Here is a 19,091-nt window from a genome sequence, read left to right as displayed (position 1 = left end):
TTGTCAGCCTTGGGATGTGACTGGAACTGGTGTATGAAGGTTGCTGTCTCAGAAGAATAATTGCAACCATCATTAGCTGTCGTGATTTGTTAAGTTTGATGGTCTTATTACTGAGACACAATTCCTTATGTTTAGTATTTTTCAGCAATACTTTATACTTTAGGTTGTTTTCAGGGGTGTAGCAAATAAAAAAATTGAACACTCAAAGTCTTGATACATTAATTAGGCCAATATTTCCCTTTCAAGGAATTAAAACTGCAATTATTTATGCCAGTTACTGTCAGCTGAGATTAAGTTTTATGTTAAGTATAGGCTATTAAATCTAAATAATTATATTTTATGAGACCATGTATCAAAATGATGAAGATTTTGCTGGACATTCCAAGGAAGATTATCTCCCATATCGTTGTTCGGTAGAATCCTCAGAACATACAAATCGTGAAAAGTATTGTCAAGGCGAAACAGAATATGATTGAAAATTGATCATGAATCAGTAGAGATGTTGCCTGAGGAGGTGAATTGACACTTTGCCATGTAAGGGTTGTGCATGTAGTCCATCACTGTATAATTTGTTCAAATGTATTATTGTCGCTCGCTAGAACAAAATATGAGGGTTGCTGAAAAAAATGGAGATTTTTGTCTTTCAGTCATCAGGCCTGATTCAAGAATGTCAAATTTCAAAGAAAACTACAAATTATAGTGTCTGAGAAGAGGGTTGGCGACTCATAGAGATGTACAGCATGGAAACAGACCCTTCGGTCCAACCCATCCATGCCGACCAAATATCCCAACCCTGTCTAGTCCCACCTGCCAGCACCCGGCCCATATCCCTTCAAACTCTTCCTATTCATATACCCATCCACGTGCCTTTTAAATGTTGCAGTTGTACCAGCTCCACCACTTCCTCTGGCAGCTCATTCCATACACGTATCACCCTCTGCGTGAAAAAGTTGCCCCTTAGATCTCTTTTATATCTTACACCCCATCTTAAACCTATGTCTTATAGTTCAGGACTCCCTCACCACTCTTTGTCTATTTATCCTATCCATGCCCCTCATAATTTTGTAAACCTCGAAAAGGTCACCCCTCAGCCTCCGACGCTCCAGGGAAAACAGCCCCAGCCTGTTCAGCCTCTCCCTATAGTTCAAATCCTCCAACCCTGGCAATATCCTTGTAAATTTTTTCTGAACCCTTTCAAGTTTCACAATATCTTTCCAATAGGAAGGAGACCAGAATTGCAAGCAATATTCCAACAGTGGCCTAACCAATATCCTGTACAGCCGCAACATGACCTCCCAACTCCTGTACTCAATACTCTGACCAATAAAGGAAAGCATGCCAAACACCACCTTCACTATCCTATCTACCTGTGACTCCAGTTTCAAGGAGCTATGCACCTGCATTCCAAGATCTTTGTTCAGCAACACTCCCTAGGACCTTATCATTAAGTGCATAAGTCCTGCTAAGATTTGCTTTCCCAAAATGCAGCGCCTCTCATTTATCTGAATTAAACTCCATCTGCCACTTCTCAGCCCATTTGATCAAGATCCTGTTGTAATCTGAGGTAACCTTCTTCGCTGTCCACTACACCTCCAATTTTGGTGTCATCTGCAAACTTACTAACTATACCTCTTATGCTCGCATCCAAATCATTTATATAAATGATGAAGAGTAGTGGACCCAGCACCGATCCTTGTGGCACTGCACTGGTCACAGGCCTCCAGTCTGAAAAACAACCCTCCATCACCACCCTCTGTCTTCTACCTTTGAGCCAGATGTGTAGTTTTGAAGAATGTGCTAGAGAACTGTTTTGCTCCCCCTGCCATGCTTTTTTTAAATTCAACAAGAGCTGAATGCCTGGATATATTCCTTTCTCTTGCAGAGGACAAGTTTCTTCATTTGAATGAATGTTTCTGAAAACTCTGAGAGAGCCACATTGAGGACAATAGTCACCTTGCATTTTCTATGGAAATACCTGGACCAATGAGTGTCGATTTAGCAACCAGTCGGCACCTTTTACTCATGGAGTATACATTATTTTTCCTTTTGAAATTTGGCATTCTTGTACCTGTCCCAGTGTGTGTCGGCCAAAATCCTTCAACAGCATACATTTCTTTTCAGCACTACTCAATGCATCATTGAGATTTTCCCCTCCGGAACCACACAGAATCATTCTTTACTATGAAGTGTAGCAGCATACTAAAATATTAGAAAGTAACGAAACAACATTTATGCTGTCAGCCACAGCTCTGACAATTTTCTTAACATCGTTTTCCTGGTGATTGTAATTTTCTTGAGTTCCTCACTCTCTTCTGTTTCCTGATTTACAGTTACTTAGAGTCATCGAGGTGTACGGCATGGAAACAAACGCTTCGGTCCAACTCGTCCATGCTGCCCAGATATTCTAATTTCTAGTCTCATTTTCCACTATCTGGACCTCTAAAACCTCCTTATTCATATACCCATCCAGGTGCCTTTTTAAATGTTGTAATGTTACTAGCCTCCACCACTTCGTCTGGCAGCTTATTCCTCTCTCCGTGAAAAAGTTGTCCCTTAGATCCGTTTTAGATCTTACCCCCACAACTTAAATCTATGCCCTTGAGGTTTGGACTCCCCTACCTTGGGTAAAAGACCTTGGCTATTCACCTTATCAATGCTCCTCATGATTTCATAAGCTTCTATCAGGTCATCCCTCAACCTCCAACACTCCAGGGAAAATAGCCCCAGCCTGTTCAGCCTCTCCCTGTAGCTCAAACCCTGGCAACATCCTTGTAAATCCTTTCTGAATCCTTTCAAGTTTCACAACATCTTTCCAATAGCAGGGAGACCAGAATACTGGAATGTTACTTATATTTTCGATTGTGAAGACTAAGTTAACTCTTTTTTTTTCCATTAATAACTCCCTGACACTGTTACTGTAGTACCAACATGTATTTTGTTACCACTTTCTTTTTTCAGGATCAGTCGAGGCTTTTGCAATTTGTTTTTATGCATAGAATTTCACCAGAAATTGGCTGTGTCAATTTTGTTGAGTTTCATGGTGGGTTTCTGTCTCCGAGGCTTATCAAGTTTCTTCACACAATTGTCCCAAACTTGCCTCATTAACTCTGTGCCAAGCCACATATCCAATTCTTCCTACCGTTGTTGGTAGCATTTTTACCACTGCCAGGATTTCTCAGGATTGTGGCACTGCTACTTTTCCTCTAACGTCCACTGTTGGTCCATTACATTCGAGGAAGTCTTAAAAGATTTCAAACCAGTCACTTCTATTCTCCAACAGCAAAAGCTAACAAAAAAAAACATAGGCTCCAAGAGGCAAATGTAGCTTATCAAACGCCAGAAATTTTACGTCCGAGTGTACCCAATCCTGATCTACTGGAACCAAATGTCAATTGAGTCCTGTCTGTTTGTTGTCTTTGATACTACAGTGCACTATCATGCTGAAGGTGATGTTCCTCTTGCTAGACATCCTCATTTTCTTCCTTAGAAGATTCTCTTGTTGCCTGCTCCAGTAGTGCAGAGCACAACATGCTAGGATTATGAAGCATACCCTGTACTATATAGCCTCCCAGATTGACCCAAGTAAAAGCACTTCATCTTTAGCACACCTGTCATCTGCTTCACAAAGGCCCTGGTTGAAGGAGCAGCACTGTATCAATTCTCAGTAAGGGAACTGTGGAATGGACTCATCATCTGTGGTTACAGAGGATAGCTCTTGTCTCCTGAGTAACCATCATTGTAAGACATCTGGCCACTCAAACATAGCAAGAAGAAGAAAGTTCTCCAGAGTATGGGCATCATGGTGGCTCTGATGGCTCCTGGTGTAGAGTTCTATGCTGTGTCACTGTTGATCGCAGATAACTAGCACATTGATAGAATGGAACACTTTCTTGCAGATTAAGTCAGCTGCGCATAGGTCTCTCAACATGATGTGAACAGTATGTAGTACCCTGCACCTAAACAGCCAACTATGTTGACAAAGCCCACGTAGCATAGACCTCATTATAGGGAATAAAGATGAACCAATGCAATTTGGCACAGATTGCTTCGGTGTCGGCCATTACACATTTTTGGGTGGATAGTCCCTTACATGTACCCAGTTGACTCCTTGCAAGTTATCATCTTGTTGGTCATCCACCCCTTCAAGTAATAAGTCCTATTCGAGCAGCACAGTGTCGCAGGACCATCCCTGTCTGCACTTCTGCCATATCACTGCACCTCGCTCAACTGCTGGAAATGACATTGAGGATGATAGAATCTGATCCTCTTGTGCATCTTGAAGGGACCTTCAACTGCAGCCTCTTTGTGTGTACCGAAAACAACAAATGCTGGAGATCTCAGTGGTTCAGGCAACATCCACGGAGAGAGAGTAAGCTAACATTTTGAGTCTACATGACTCTTCTTCAGCACTGATTTCAGTAGAGATTCCAGCATCTGAACGAATTTGCTCCCCTTCATGTGAGCATTGTTCAGCATCTGCTGGAGATTACTGCTGGTCCTGGACTTCCCTGGCGCATCTTCCCTCCTTTTCTTTGTGCAGCAACAGCAACAATAATAACAAAACCAAGAATTCTTGGTAACAGACAAAAATTTAAAGATTCTTGGAAGATGCATTTTGGTAAAAGGCACAACATAATTAAAAATGCCATTTTTGTTGGCATTAACTTTTGTTTCAACCCTTCAGTAAAAAAAATGAAATAATTCGTTTGGAATTTGAAGATTTTGTTATACAGACTTTGGAAAGGAATGTTTCACGAACAGTTTCAATGCTCAGGCAGTGGATCAGCAGCTCTGGAACATAGTGACCTTTTCAAGTTTTGATCATTGTAGGCTTTTGCTTATTTAACAAATTACTTTAATCCAATATTTGTTTACAAAGAAATTGATGATAATTCTGTATTATTGAGCTGGGATATTTAGTATCTCTCCACACAGAAGTTGGTCATTCAACCTAGCATCGTTGTGCCTGCTTTTTGAAAGAGAATCCAAACAATCTCTTTCCTGCTTTGCAAGCTTTTCAAATATAAATTCATTTCCTTTGAAAGTCTCTTGAATCTGTTTCTACCATTCTTTTAGATATTGCTTGTGAGAACTTGAACTTGATTATATGTCAGATTATTGGTTTCTACTTCATCTTTAGCTATAGTGACTAGTTAAGCTCTCCAATGTAATATTCGATGACTGATCTTTTTCCAGGGTAGGGAAATCCAAAACTGGAGGGCATATCCTTAAGGTGAGAGGGAAAAGATTTAAAGGGGATCCAAGGGGCAGCTTTTTCATGCAGAGGGCGGTGTAATTATGGAATGAGCTGCCAGAGGAAGTAGTGGAATCTGGTACAATTTCAACATTTAAAAGGCATCTCAATAGGTACATGAATAGAAGGTTTTGGGGGATATGGACCAAATACTGGCAAATGCAATGAGATAAATTTAGGATATCTGATTGGCATGGGTTTATTTCCATGCAGTATAACTCTATGACTTTGTTGGCTGCATTCTTGCTTGTCCTTTGATGTGAAGATGACCACAGTATGCCAATCTTGCTGATCATCTCAGTATCTGATGTTGTTATGTCCTGCCATTTAATCTCCAGGAGCTCCCAATGTCACCTCAGATGCAAGTGATTGTACTCCTTGGCAAGACTTTAGTGCATAGTCCAACCTTCACCTGCACAGTGTGCAGGGCTGTTGCGAAATAAACTTTGCTTGGTTGACGAATTTGCTTGCCTTCATTCCCAAACTTATGTTTGAAGTCTGCCCAAGGCTACACTTGATTTGCTTCGATGATTCTTGTAATAGTCTGTGTGCTGCCAATACAAGTCAATTTATCCATTGATGACAGGTTCTGGTCATGGAGCTTAGGGCCTCCCTGAAGAAACCTGATACGTACCTCAGACTTTTTTTTGTCTGAACTGAGAGTCAAAGTTGTTACATGCATTGCAGAACAAGTCAGGCTGTGCTGCAATTCCAGCTCTGAACTAGCAGTTAGTGCACAGTTATTGGCTCTCAGGAAGTTGTAAAATATGTCCTTGGGTACTTTGATCTTTGCCAGGAGTCTTCTCAGATTTAACAGCTCCCTGACCAAATGATATGTAGTTGTGATGCTAGACCAGCATGAGGGAAGGTATCGGGGAGCATAGGTAAAAAAAAAACATGCTGAAGAAATTTGCTGTGAACATGCAATTTGCTTTTAATCAAATTTGTGACTAACAATGGATTAGAAGACTTGCCGTCGTCCAGGATATGACAAAAATGTAATTGTGGAACTGTCAAAGCATTGTATTGAATTTTTTTAGGGCAGTTGAATTTCTCTATTGCTTCCAAAGACTGTCATGACTATTGTTTTCATGTTCTGTTCTTGTCATTTCTTTTGGATCTAACTTGAAACACCATATCGCTGATTCCTCAACCTTTTTTGAAACAGCCCTGACTCTGGCAGCAGACCCTGGTTAAAATATTACACAAAGTGGTTTGGGAGGATTCTGATGAAGATTTTGACAGCAATGGAGAGAAGTGCATTCCTTTCCACTTGTAGTGGTGGCTAATGGAAGCATCTTTGTATTTGTGCAGGTTGGTTTCCTGCTCCTACAGAGACTGAAAAAGTTCACTGAACTTCTTATACAGGTATCGCCCCTCTAGCCTTGTAGACCTCAGCTTGAATAGTGTCAGTTCCTGGAGTTTTGCCATTAAACATAGGTTTAATTGCATTTGTGTTTCTGTTAGTACAGGACAGTTATCAAAAGAGCACTTGATAGCATAGTATGGTGGCTTTTTGACTTCTCCTTTATTAATAGACAAAAACCAGTTGAGGGCATTGGTAAAGAGCTTTACGCCTCCTTCTAGAGTTTGAGCTATTTCTATCAGCAATATTGTCCTGTCTTTGTTATCGAGATTTAATGAAGTATTAGTGGACTAAGGCCCATGTAGACAGAATTCAGAGCATCATGGAATCCTTTACTGTCTTTGTGGTTTGCGTGTGACCAAAATGCATCTGCTTTCTGATTCAGGCAAGTGTCTTTTATTTTTCTGAACTTGAGTTCAGCGGATATTTTACAAGGCAATGTGCTTTGATAGTGCTGACTTGTCATCGAGATAAACCCTGTCAAGGTGATGGTTCTCCATAAGTCATCTGGATTACTTTACTGTTCTTATCAAACCAAACCTGATGCTTAAGAAAGACCAAGGGTTTCCAGAACAATAAGTTGTTCTACATCTCTGAAGGTGGTCAAGTCATCCTCAATGTAGTCAAGTTGATTTTCACTGTGTGCAGTGATTTCTTAGGGAAATTCCTTCATGACTGCCTGTTTGAGCCTTGAGACATTGGAGAAGTTTCTGGATCTTCACTGGACTCCAAGAGAAAAATATTGTTTATCATCGGCAAAATCATTGCACTCTTTGGTGTATCTTATCTTGGATTGGTCCTTACCTTCAGTCCTGTCATCCAGGGAAATGTTTACATGCGACATTGGCCATACCTCAGTATATTATTTGTCAGCACAGCAGCATCTGTAAACAAAAATGACTTTTATGTAAGCACTTCGAGGCATCATAAATTGATGGACATGGTTATATAAATGCAAATTATTGTCTTTTAGTTGGAAGTTATAATTTTATCTTTGACTTCTTATATATCAGCTTAAATTTTCCCAGTGTAATCGAACTTTGGTTTTAGGGGATTGACTAGAATATTGAGGTCGTATACTGCTGCTGTAACAGCTCGAAGCAAGTTGACCAGTTAAAGTTTGAATTGAAATCTCATTTGGATACACTGTCACCCTACAAGTCCAGTGCCAATAAATTGTTGTGTTTCATATTTTATGCAGAGTAAATGAGGCTGAAAGAATTTATTAGTTTGTTAAAAATATTTTCCATAATTATTTGACAAAACTAAGTTTATTTCATTTCAATATAATTTGAACCTGCGTGCCGTCGTTTTCCGTTTTCTTTTGAAAATGGTTAATCAAACTCAATTTATTTTGTTTTCCTCATTGAATTCTTCTTAAGTAACATTTTAAAATTTGATTTTCATAAAGTACATGCTGGATATGTTCACCATATACTGTTCTTGATCTGTTTCATGTTTTGGCGTGTAGGATAAGTGTTGTCATTTTGAAATTAATGCAGTGTGATGATGTGCAATTTAAAGTCGCCAAATTTTTAGTTTGTTTCTCTCTGCTTTTTAGATTGACGAAGTTGGATTTTCCCTAACCCATCCAAACCAGTATTTCAATGAGAGTCAGAAGCTCCTGAATAGCAGCCGAGATATCAAAAGAGAGTCCAGCCAGCCAGATAATTCTCAGTGGAACCAAGGCAGTCAGGCTACAAGAGGTGCGAGCACTTCTGCCTCTAAACCCACGAGTCAGGTGTCGTCATCAGACATGGATGGTTTGGAAGAGCTTCTCAGTGAAGGGTACGTGTAGTCATTATCGATGATGTTGGTATCCAATGGATATGCATTGTGGGTTCTTGCATTTCCTAAAGTGACTCTTCCATATTCTTGTTCTGTTTATTTCACCCCTTCAGAAAGTTTGGGTGCTTTCCAGAACAGCTTGAAAACAAACATATGAACTTGTTTGTAATATTTTCACCAATAAAAACCCTCAAGACTGTATGTTGTTACCTAGTTATTGTGGCTAGTACATATGTGCCAGCAGACTGGGAATGAACTCTGAATAATTAACATAATGCAAGGTATAGTATTTCATATAGATTCCATCTTAGTTTTTCATGTATGAAAAGATGTGAAATATGTTAGTGCAGTGCCTTAATACTTTGCCACTTTAGGATACTTTTATAAAATGTAATGTAAAAGAAGAAATTTTCAAGCCCAGCCTACTGAAATGTAGTGAATACTTTAGTGTTGATAGTATTTGACCTACCTCCTCCACTAATCTACATCATTGCAATGCAATTGAGTTGTACAGTTAATGGCTTTACCATCATTAGCCAATAATATAGGCTTTGTTGTATTCTAATGTGATCTGTTCTTCCTCTTTGCCCATCAGGTGAAGCATATGTACTTTGTATGAAATTGTGTATCATCCATGCACATCAGCAGCAGATGAGTTGTTTCAATTTTAATATTCGCTTTGAGTGTTCAGCTTTGCATACTGAAAATAAGTTAGTGGAAAAACAAGTTTCTAGAAGGCTTGATTTTCTTCCAAACTTAAACCAATGTATTTTAAAACCAGAAACATAATTTCTAAAGCAACCTGCAAGAGTTGTATTTTAAGCTACTCTTAGTATGTAGCTAATGGAATCACTCCATCCTTTGGTATGCAAAAGTACACAATTAAGGATTTGTTGCCTTCTGCTTCATTATGCTCCCTAGGAGCAGAATCAGTATTGTGTCGAATGGTTGCATGTGTGGTGGAAGTAAGGGGTCTTTTTGGAGGATGTCTATTAACCATTAAAGATCCGTTGATCATAGAATGACTCCTAAAATTGATATTGTAATTGGATGTTACTAATGAAGGATGTCTGCTAATTATCTGATATGTTTCCTGTTGGCTAAGTGAAGCACAGTATTGGTCTTGTGTAAAAGTACTGCAATGACCTTGACTTTGAGTTTTGACAGCATTCCTTGTGCCACCTCTGAAGAAGATCCTGTGGTAATCATGAATATCAGAAATGGACAAATTGTATTAACTTGGAATGCATTTGGATCTGTTGCTGAAAAGTGAGTTAAATGTTGTAATAGAGAGTTGAGTATTGGTGCTGTCTTAAACTGTTGCAGCTTTCCCACTTTTGTAGGTGGGAGCCATCAATGCATTCTCAGATCAGCAGTAAAGGGAAAATTCCAGAGAACTCTGTACGATAGCTTCAAGAATCAAGTGCTGTGAACCTTAGTAAAATTAATAAAAATTGTAAATACTCCAGTTTGTTTTAAATTGACTTGCAATAAGCATACATACAATTTATTTTGGACCCTTGGGAAAACTCATGTACTGTGGAAATCATGAAGGACAACAAATATGAGCCTGTTTTCAGACTCCGCTTTTGCTCAGATTTAAAATTGCACTTCTTGGAGAACTTCATGACTTTCTCTTCTACAAATGATATTTTGCTACAAGCTACCTTCTCCTCCCTGTACCCAATATGTCTGTAGCAACACTACTTGCAACTGTATGTGTACAGCACTGTAATGTCTTTTTTTGTCTCAGTTTCGTCCCTGCTGTTTTAGCATGATGCCATGCCAGCAATAGAATTCTAAAATATTGAAGCCTCAAAAACATGGAGTTAAAATTATTTTTATATATGCGACAAATCTCTTGGTTTCATTTATTTTTAAGGGTTTTGTAAAATTATGCTCAACAGTTACTGATGTAAAAGCATTACAAAGATTTTTTTCAAAAATATACAAGTTTTTTTCTAAATTTGTAAGAGTTAAGATGGAAGGTTCATGTTGTTTGAAGTTAACATATATCTCGGTGTATTTTACAGTTTCAGATTACATTACTGAATACCTTGGGATAAATATAAACCAGTATCTACATGAATGTACAGATTTTAAAATGGGTGTACATTCTCTTATAAAGCTATTGAACATGCATATATTCTAAATTATTCTCTAGTTGTACGACCTCTGGACTGCACAAAGTCTCCCAGCATCAAATATGGGCAAGGAATTGATTGTCACAGATCACCTACCCTTCAGCTGATGAAACAGTAATCCATGTTGAGCATGACTGAGGGTAGCAAAGTCACACAATATAGTTGGATGGGAATGTCAAATCCATCACTGAGTAGCTTGGCTGCACTGCAGCTAATTGTGCTGGTCAAATCCTTTAGGAAATTGCTTCTCGACTGTCCGTCGCAATTGGTAAGGGAACTGACAAGTGGTAAAAAGATGCTTGACATCATCCTCAACCTGTCTACCATAGCTACATCTATCCATGACCGTATCAGTAAGAATAACCATTGCACAGTCCTTGAAGACTCCATTCCCTGTTTGCAATGAGTATGCTCAATATCAACGGTCCCAGTCTTTTTTTTAAGCTGTCGCAGGTGGATGTGAATGATCTCAAAATTGCTATTAGGAAGAAGAGCAAGAGAACTTTACTGGAGTTTTGGCCAATATTTATACCACAAGTAACATTGTGCAAATAAATTACCTGGGCATTATCACATGTTATCATTGGACCTTGCTGTGCATTGATTGGCTGCCAATTGTCCTACATTGTAACACATCAGAAGAATAACTTCATAGGCTTAAAGTGCATTTAGAATTCAGGGTTGTAAAGGCTATTGTATTATTGCAAATCGTTCTTACCACTTTTGAAATGTTTCTTTAACTTGTTTTCCAGTTCTTCTTTCAGTGGCATTTCTTTTGTGAGAGGGTGGTTCAGAAACCACTATGTTGTACCATTTTGAAACAACTAAATGTCACTTTGCCATTAATGTTATATTTCCTTGTTTTTTATTATGGAAATTACAGCTTTCATGTATTGATATTGTAATGTCCTTGATTCAATATACTGCACAATAAATAAGTTATAAAATTGTTGTAATTATTCATTGAAAATTAACAGTTTTGAGTACCACTTAGAATACCTACAGTGTGGAATAAAGCCATTTGGCCCATCGAGCTTGCACCAACTCTCTGAAGAGCACCCCATCCAGATCCAGGTACACCCTATCCCTGTAACCCCACATTTAGCATGGCCAATCTACTTAACCTGCACATCTTTGGACTGTGGGTGGAAATCAGAGCACCCGGAGGAAACCCACGCGGACAGGGGAACAATGTTAAAAATTACACAGTCACTCAAGGCTGGAATTGAATCTGGGAACCTAGCACTGTGAGGGACCAGTGCTAATCATAGCCACCATATTACGTTAAATTACAGTACCTGTGTAAGTTTGATATATGTAAAGTTACAATAAAACTTGTTCAAATGGGAATTTAAAAACTTGGTTCTGCGTAATGAATTTTAAAAATATATTAAATGATATAGATGATTCAAGTGTGGAGTTTACAAATAAAATCACTTGGATTTGAACAAATGTTTTAACAATTGATTGGATTCGGAGCTGAATATCAAGGTTTCCATCCTGCTGAAAAGATGGGCAGGTGGGTTGCCTTATTAGTAAGAAATGAAATTAAATTGAGAGTAAGACATGAATAAGGACAGGTGTAGAATCAGTGTGGGTAGAATTGAGGAACTGCAAAGGTAAAAAAAAACATAGTTGGAGTTATGTTTAGACCTCCAAACAATAGTTGGGCACAAGGTATACCGGGACATAGAAAGAATGTGTAGAAAAAGCAAAGTTACAGTGATCATGGGGAATTTCAATATGCAGGTGGACTGGGAAAATCAGGTTGGTTGAGGATTGCAAGAAAATAAATTTGTGGAATGTCTATGAGATGGCTTTTTGGAACAGTTTGTGGCAAAGCCCACTTAGAGAACAGGCAATTTTGGATTTAGTGTTGTGCAATGAGGCAGACTTGATAAGGGAACTTAAGGTGAAGGAACCCTTAGGAGCAGTGATTATAATATGATTGAATTTATTCTGCAATTTAAGGGAGAGAAGATAAAATCAGAGGCTTGAGTTATTACATCTGAATAAAGGCAACAACAGGGGCATGAGGAAGGAGCTGGGTAGAATTGACTTGGAGAAGAGCCTAGCAGGAAAGGCAGTGGAACAGCAATCGCAGGAGTTTCTGGGAGTAATTCAGGAGACATAGTAGAGATTCATCTCAAGGAAAACGAAGCATGGTATGGGGAGGATGAGGGAACCTTGGCTGACTAGGGAAGTCAGGGATAGCATCAAAGCAAAAGAGAAAGCATATAATGTGGCCAAGGGCTGTGGGAAACCAGAGGATTGGGAAGCTTACAAAGGCCAACGGAGGGCAACAAAAAGAAGGAGAAAATTAACTATGATAGTAAGCTAGCCAGTAATATAAAGGAAGACGGTAAGAATATCTTTAGATACATAAAGGGCAAAAGAGAGGCAAAAGTGAACATTGCGCCATTGGAAACTGATGCTGGAGAGATAGTAGTGGGAAGCAAGGAAATGGCTGAGGAACTGAACACTTACTTTGTGTCAGTCTTCATGGTGGAAGACACAAGTGATATCCCAAAAATTCAACAGAATGAGAGCACAGAGCTGAGTATGGTGGCCATCACCAAGGAGAAGGTGCTAGAAAATTTGAATGGCCTGAAGGTGGATAAGTCACCTGGACCAGATGGAGTACACCCCAGGGTTCTAAGGGAGATAGCTGACGAGATAATGTAGGTGCTAGTGGTGATCTTTCAGGAATCACTAGAATTAGGGACTGAAAAATCATTAATGTGACACCCCTGTTTATAAAGGCAATAAGGCAAAAGACAGAAAATTACATTTCGATTACCTTAACCTTGGGAAAGAGTCTGGAAACGATTGTGAAGGTTGAGATTTCTGAGTGCTTGGAAGTGTATGGTAAAATAGGGCAAAGTCATGGTTTCGTCAAGGGGAGGTCATGCCTGACAAATCTGCTAGAATTCTTTGAGGAAATAATGTGCATGTTAGATCAAGGAGAGCCAATGGATGTTATCCACCTGGACTTCAAGAAGGCCTTTGACAAAGTGTCACACAGGAGGCTACTGATAGCATGGATAGAAGGTTGGCTTTCTGGCAGGAAGGAAAGAGTAGGGACCTCAAGAGAAGGGTGTGCTGCCCTGGAGTGTGTTCAGAGAAATTTCATGAGAATGGTCCCAGGAATGAAAAGCTTAAAGTATGAGGAACATTTGAAGATCTGGGTCTACACTCTATGGAATTCAAAAGTTTGAAGGGTGATCTAACTGAAACTTACAGAATACTGAATCGTCTGGACAGAGTGGATTTTGGGAAAGGTTATTTCTCAGGATGGCAGCCAGTGACAATGGTGTACTACAAGGCTCAGTGTTGGGACCTCAACTTTTCACTTGATACATTAACAATCTAGATGAAGGAACTGAGGGCATTCTGGCTAAGTTTGCAGAAGATACAAAGATAAGTAGAGGGACAGGTAGCATTGAGGAGGTGGGGAGTGGCGGATGGAGTACAACATGGGAAAGTGTGAGGTCATGCACCTTGGTAGGAAGAATAGAGGCATAGCCTATTTTCTAAATGGGGATAACATTCAGAAATCTGAAGTGCAAAGAACTTGGGAGTTCTAGTTCAGGATTCTCTCAAGGTACACTTGTAGGTTGAGTCAGTAGTTAGGAAGGCAAATGTAACTATGGCATTTATTTTGAGAGGACTTGAATATAAAAGCAGGGATGTACTTCTGAGGCTTGATAAGGCTCTGCTCAGACCACATTTGGAGCATTGTACACAGCTTTGGACCCCATTTCTGAGGAAGGGTGTACTGCCCTGGAGTGTGTTCAGAGGAGTTTCATGAGAATGGTCCCAGGAATGAAAGGCTTAAAATATGAGGAACATTTGAAGATCTGGGTCTACACTGGATGGAATTCAGAAGGATGAAGGGGGATCTAACTGAAACTTAGAGAAGACCGAATGGTCTGGACATAGTGGATGTTGGGAAGATGTTTCCATTGACAAGAGAGACTAGGGCCCAAAGGCACAGCCTTCGAGTAAAGAGAAAACCTTTTAGAACAGAGATAAGGAGAAACTTCTTCAGCCAGAGAATGGTGAATCTATGGAATTCACTGCCACAGTAGGTTGTGGAGGCCAGGTCATTGAGTCTATTTAAGACTGAGATAGATAGATTATTGATTGCCATGGGGATCAAGGGCTATGGGGAGAAAGTAGGAGAATGGGGATGAGAAACCTATCAGCCATGATTGAATGGCGGAGTAGACTCGACGGGCTGACTGGCCTAACCTCTACTCTTATATCTTATGATTATTATGATCCTGTATCAGATCATCAAATTTATTATGATCTATTTCTCTCATCGAACCTAAATCAAACTGTAACAGCTGGCTTGCAACAGCTATGATGACTTTTACTGCATTACACTCCTCTTCCACCATGAGTGTATTAGCTTTAAGTTGAACTTTCAAATCACAAATGTGTAGTATTAGTTGCATGTATGAATTAATAAAACGAAAAGTCTTTGTTTGGCAACAGCACTGTGTATCTATATCCAAGATCCAAAGCTTCAATTCAACAATTTGGTGAGGATTAGCTATAACCAGATCTGAGGAAAAGTGAAAAGTGATACTTGGTGACATTATCCAATTCTAATTCTGTGTATTCATTCAACATGTCTGATATGTGTTATGATTCCACGTATTGTGATATTGGACAAGTCAGATTCCAGTGTGAAACCTAGCTTGATCAGCTGTAAGTATTATTTATGCAATTTGGTTACCATGGTAATCAGTCTAAATATGTTCATAGCAAGCTGCCAATGCAGTTTTAACAAAACAACAAGGTTCATTTCGGAGATTGCTAAATTGGACTAAATTTCTCACTGAATAACCTATTATTTGCTAAAAGAAACTGGAATGCACTGCCTGACCCCTTTGGATAGTTTCACCTTTCTATTGTGTCATCATAGAAGTGTTTTTTTTTCTAGCCTTGTTTCTAATACACTGAACTGTACCCCTCAAGGGTTTTAAATACCTAATTAGGATGGATGTGAACAAAACTTCAGGCAACATAGACTAATCACAGGACTCAAATGAAACTGAAACTAAGTCCTTGCCTTCTTAATACATGTCATAGGAAAACAATTCAAACGTAAAGCTATACATGGTTCTTTCAAATTTCGAACCTGGGTTTCTATGTTACCTGTCTCTGCCCTAGTCTCACCACAACATTATTAAATAACCTCACCTAATTTTGCAAAACCAAATCTGGAATAACCTGTTCCCTTAGTTGGTTCCTCAACATATTGGTGACAAATAATAATTCTGTATACACACTAGGAATTCAATCACCGCAAGAATATTGCTAATGTAATTTGTCCAGTTAATATATAGATGAACATCACACAACATTATGATAGCTCCCTGGATGAATGCATTTCCAATTTCCTGGATAGTACCATTCCTTAGTTGTCCATTCCTGTTCATACACAGCTCCCATTGTATGTTTTCCAACCCGTACTCCTCCATACCTCCACCTGGTGGTTCTGAAAAGACTTGGCAAAGGTTGATATCCCATCGCTAAGTCACCATTTATTTACACATGCTTAGTACATGACACTGACCCTGCAAGTTCAGAGCTGGCTCTTAGTGTGAGCAGAACCTCTGACACCCCTGTTTGTTTTTTTTTCAGAATCGGTGAGGGAAAATCTCCTGGTTATATATATTTTTTTTCCTCTTTTTTTCCCCCACACTACCGCCTAACTGCGGTAGTGCGTATTATTTCTTTTTCCCCAGCACCCATGGTGTGTGTGTGCAGGTGTGAGACACAGTGAGAGACAAGGTGTACAAATCTTTATTCAATTTCCACCACCAGGAAAAGTAGGACACCCCTGTTTGTATCTGTCAGTTAGAACTCCCCAACTGGACCAAGTTAACAGCTCCAATTAGGGAACTCATCTTCTGGTTGGTCTTGTTCCAATCACTACAGATTCCAGGTTTCCTGCACAATATCTTTTTTCACCTTTGCACTAATTTAGTTCTTTGCTCACTCTGTTCTGTAGCCACTTCTTTTATGTAACTGTTTTAGATTAGATTAGATTACTTACGGTGTGGAAACAGGCCCTTCGGCCCAACAAGTCCACACCGACCCGCCGTAAGCGCAACCCTCCCATACCCCTACATTTACCCCTTACCTAACATTGCAGTCAACTTAGCATGGCCAATTCACCTGACCTGCACATCTTTGGACTGTGGGAGGAAACCCACGCAGACGTGAAAACTCCACACAGAATTGAACCCGGGTCTCTGGCGCTGTGAGGCAGCAGTGCTAACCACTGTGCCACTGTGCTGCCCACACGTTCTCCCTCCCCTTCAGAATATCCCTCTAAGTGACATCCTTAACCCTAGCACCAGGGAAACAATGTACCATTCTGGTGGCTCATCTGCAGCCACAGAAAATTTCTCTTCCCTTATGATTGAATCTCTTTTCATTGTTTCTGTTCCACTCTTTATTCATACCCCATGTGCAGGGGATAATTATTAAACATTTGGATAATTATTAAACATTGGTTCAGTCCCTTAACATCTACTTGTTCTGGATGATCAATGACCTGAAACATTATCTCTCCCCCTACTAACTCTGCTGAATGCTGTGCAACATTTACAGTTTTTATTTGGGATTGCAGGCAGCCTCAGCACTTCAATTTATGTGGAAATGGATTTGCTGCTTTGGAGTATGAAAATACATCAACAAAGGAGTTTGCTATCATGTGGATCTGCCTGGTTTCAGTGACTGCCATTTAAACTTGCTTTTCACAATATTTTGATTGGTTGAATATTGCCATCACTGGTGATTGAGGGCACTGCCTGTTCTTGGTCCTCAACAGGGTACCAACTAATCACTCCTCAGTAGCAGCAGCATTCAGTGCTCCTGTTTTATCCCTGTCAGTGGTGCCTGATAGCTGTGATTGATGAGAAAAACAACGTAGTGACTCAACTCTTAGATATTGTGAAGAGTAATATTGAGTTGTGCCTTGTATTACATTGGGAAATTGAGGATAACAGAAGAATTGAAAGGCTTGCCTGTCAGATTGAACTGTCTGTCCTGAATTCCCCATTACAATACTCAATGTTACCTCTTATTAGCTTATTTCAAAAGCTGTAAAATTGTAGTTTGCTGTTTGGTGGGAGGAAATCTTTAGAGAATTGATGCATAAATTCTGAGTTACGCTGATGAGATGTGAATTCCAATGAGAATTTATTTTTGTTAGCAAAAATAGAACTGCACAGAGCTGAACCTCATGTGGTACTTTGAATGGGATGCTAATGTTACTGAACTGGATGGTACAAAATGAATCTTGCTTGTGAATTCTCATAACATTACAAATCTATAGGTTATGAATGTTCCTCATTCAGTATTGAGATGCTCTGCCTGCATGCTTCTGTCAATGCCATTGAGGGGTGTCCAAGTGAGGGACAGATAGTGGCAGAGGACTGGAACAATAGTAGAGAGCAGACAAAGGTGAGGGAAGATGAATTACAGAGCTCAGATAAGTCAGTTGGGACCCAATGCATAGCAGTGGGATTAAATAATGGTCACGATGTTGTTCTCACTTTGATTGCTTTTTGAAAAACCCTTAAGATCAGGAAATGTAAAAAGTGATAGTGCAGTAACGTTGACTATATTAATCCACCTCCATAGACTCCACACAGTGTGAAAACGGGCCATTCAGCCCAAGTCCACACCAACTCTCTAAAGATCATCCTACCCAGAGTCACCCTATCTCTGTAACCATGCATTTCCCATGGCTCATCCACCAAACCTTGGGCACTATGGGTAATTAAGCCTGGCCAATCCATCTAACTTGCACATCTTTGTACTGTGGGAGGAAACTGCAGCACCTGGAGGAAGCCCATATGGACACAGTGCAATCTCCATGCAGACAGTCGCCCAAGGCTGCAATTGAACCTGGGTTCCTGGTGCTTTGAGGCAGCAGTGCTAGCCACTGGCCACCGTGCTGCCTCCCCTTGCAGCTTTCCCTGAAGTCAAACATGTTTCCCCAACATTCCCTGCTCTCATGCTCCCCTTGTCTGAAGGTGATTTCTCTCAAAAAGGTAAAATTGCTTTGGTCTTTTTGGGTTTCCTAGAAATGGTCTTTTTCTAATAAACATATGATGATGTTCAAGAGATGTAGGTGGCCATTCAGTCCATCTTTCTGGTACACTTGACACAATCTTTTGATTATCCTGATTTCTTTGATCCTGCTGTCTTATTTAGTTTAACGCTGTATCTTTGATGTAATATCTCTCACGAAGCATCTCAGCTTCTAAATTTTCAGTTTTGTTAATCTTTGTGTGATGTTGAATAGAAAGACTAAGTGGTTAATGTAAATTTACAAATCTAATTGAATCAAAATGTCAAATCAAACATTTATATTGTCACTTATTTATCAGTTCGATGCTTCCTTCATTTAAACTCCTCTCCCACACACTATAACACAATTATATTGTACCATGGAATGGAAGTAACTTGTATATTGCCTATAGTGAGTGGTGTAAAGACCTTGTCTTTA

At 39.6% G+C, this 19,091-nt stretch overlaps 1 protein-coding gene across 1 annotated transcript in view; it reads left to right on the top strand.

Moving 5' to 3' along the window:
* The window catches only part of prim2 (DNA primase subunit 2), a 198,450-nt gene extending 187,119 nt beyond the window's left edge, over window positions 1-11,331 (top strand). The window contains exon 13 of the mRNA XM_060821319.1: window positions 8,182-11,331. Within this exon, the coding sequence (XP_060677302.1) occupies window positions 8,182-8,418 (237 nt within the window). The 3' untranslated portion in view covers window positions 8,419-11,331. The remainder of the gene's footprint in view (window positions 1-8,181) is intronic.
* The last annotated feature ends 7,760 nt before the right edge of the window (window positions 11,332-19,091 follow it).

This window comes from Hemiscyllium ocellatum, chromosome 3 (genome assembly GCF_020745735.1).
Source record: "Hemiscyllium ocellatum isolate sHemOce1 chromosome 3, sHemOce1.pat.X.cur, whole genome shotgun sequence".
In the NCBI taxonomy this organism is placed as follows: domain Eukaryota; kingdom Metazoa; phylum Chordata; class Chondrichthyes; order Orectolobiformes; family Hemiscylliidae; genus Hemiscyllium; species Hemiscyllium ocellatum.
Note: the sequence above shows the minus strand (reverse complement) of the source record. Positions and strands in the feature narration are given on the sequence as shown.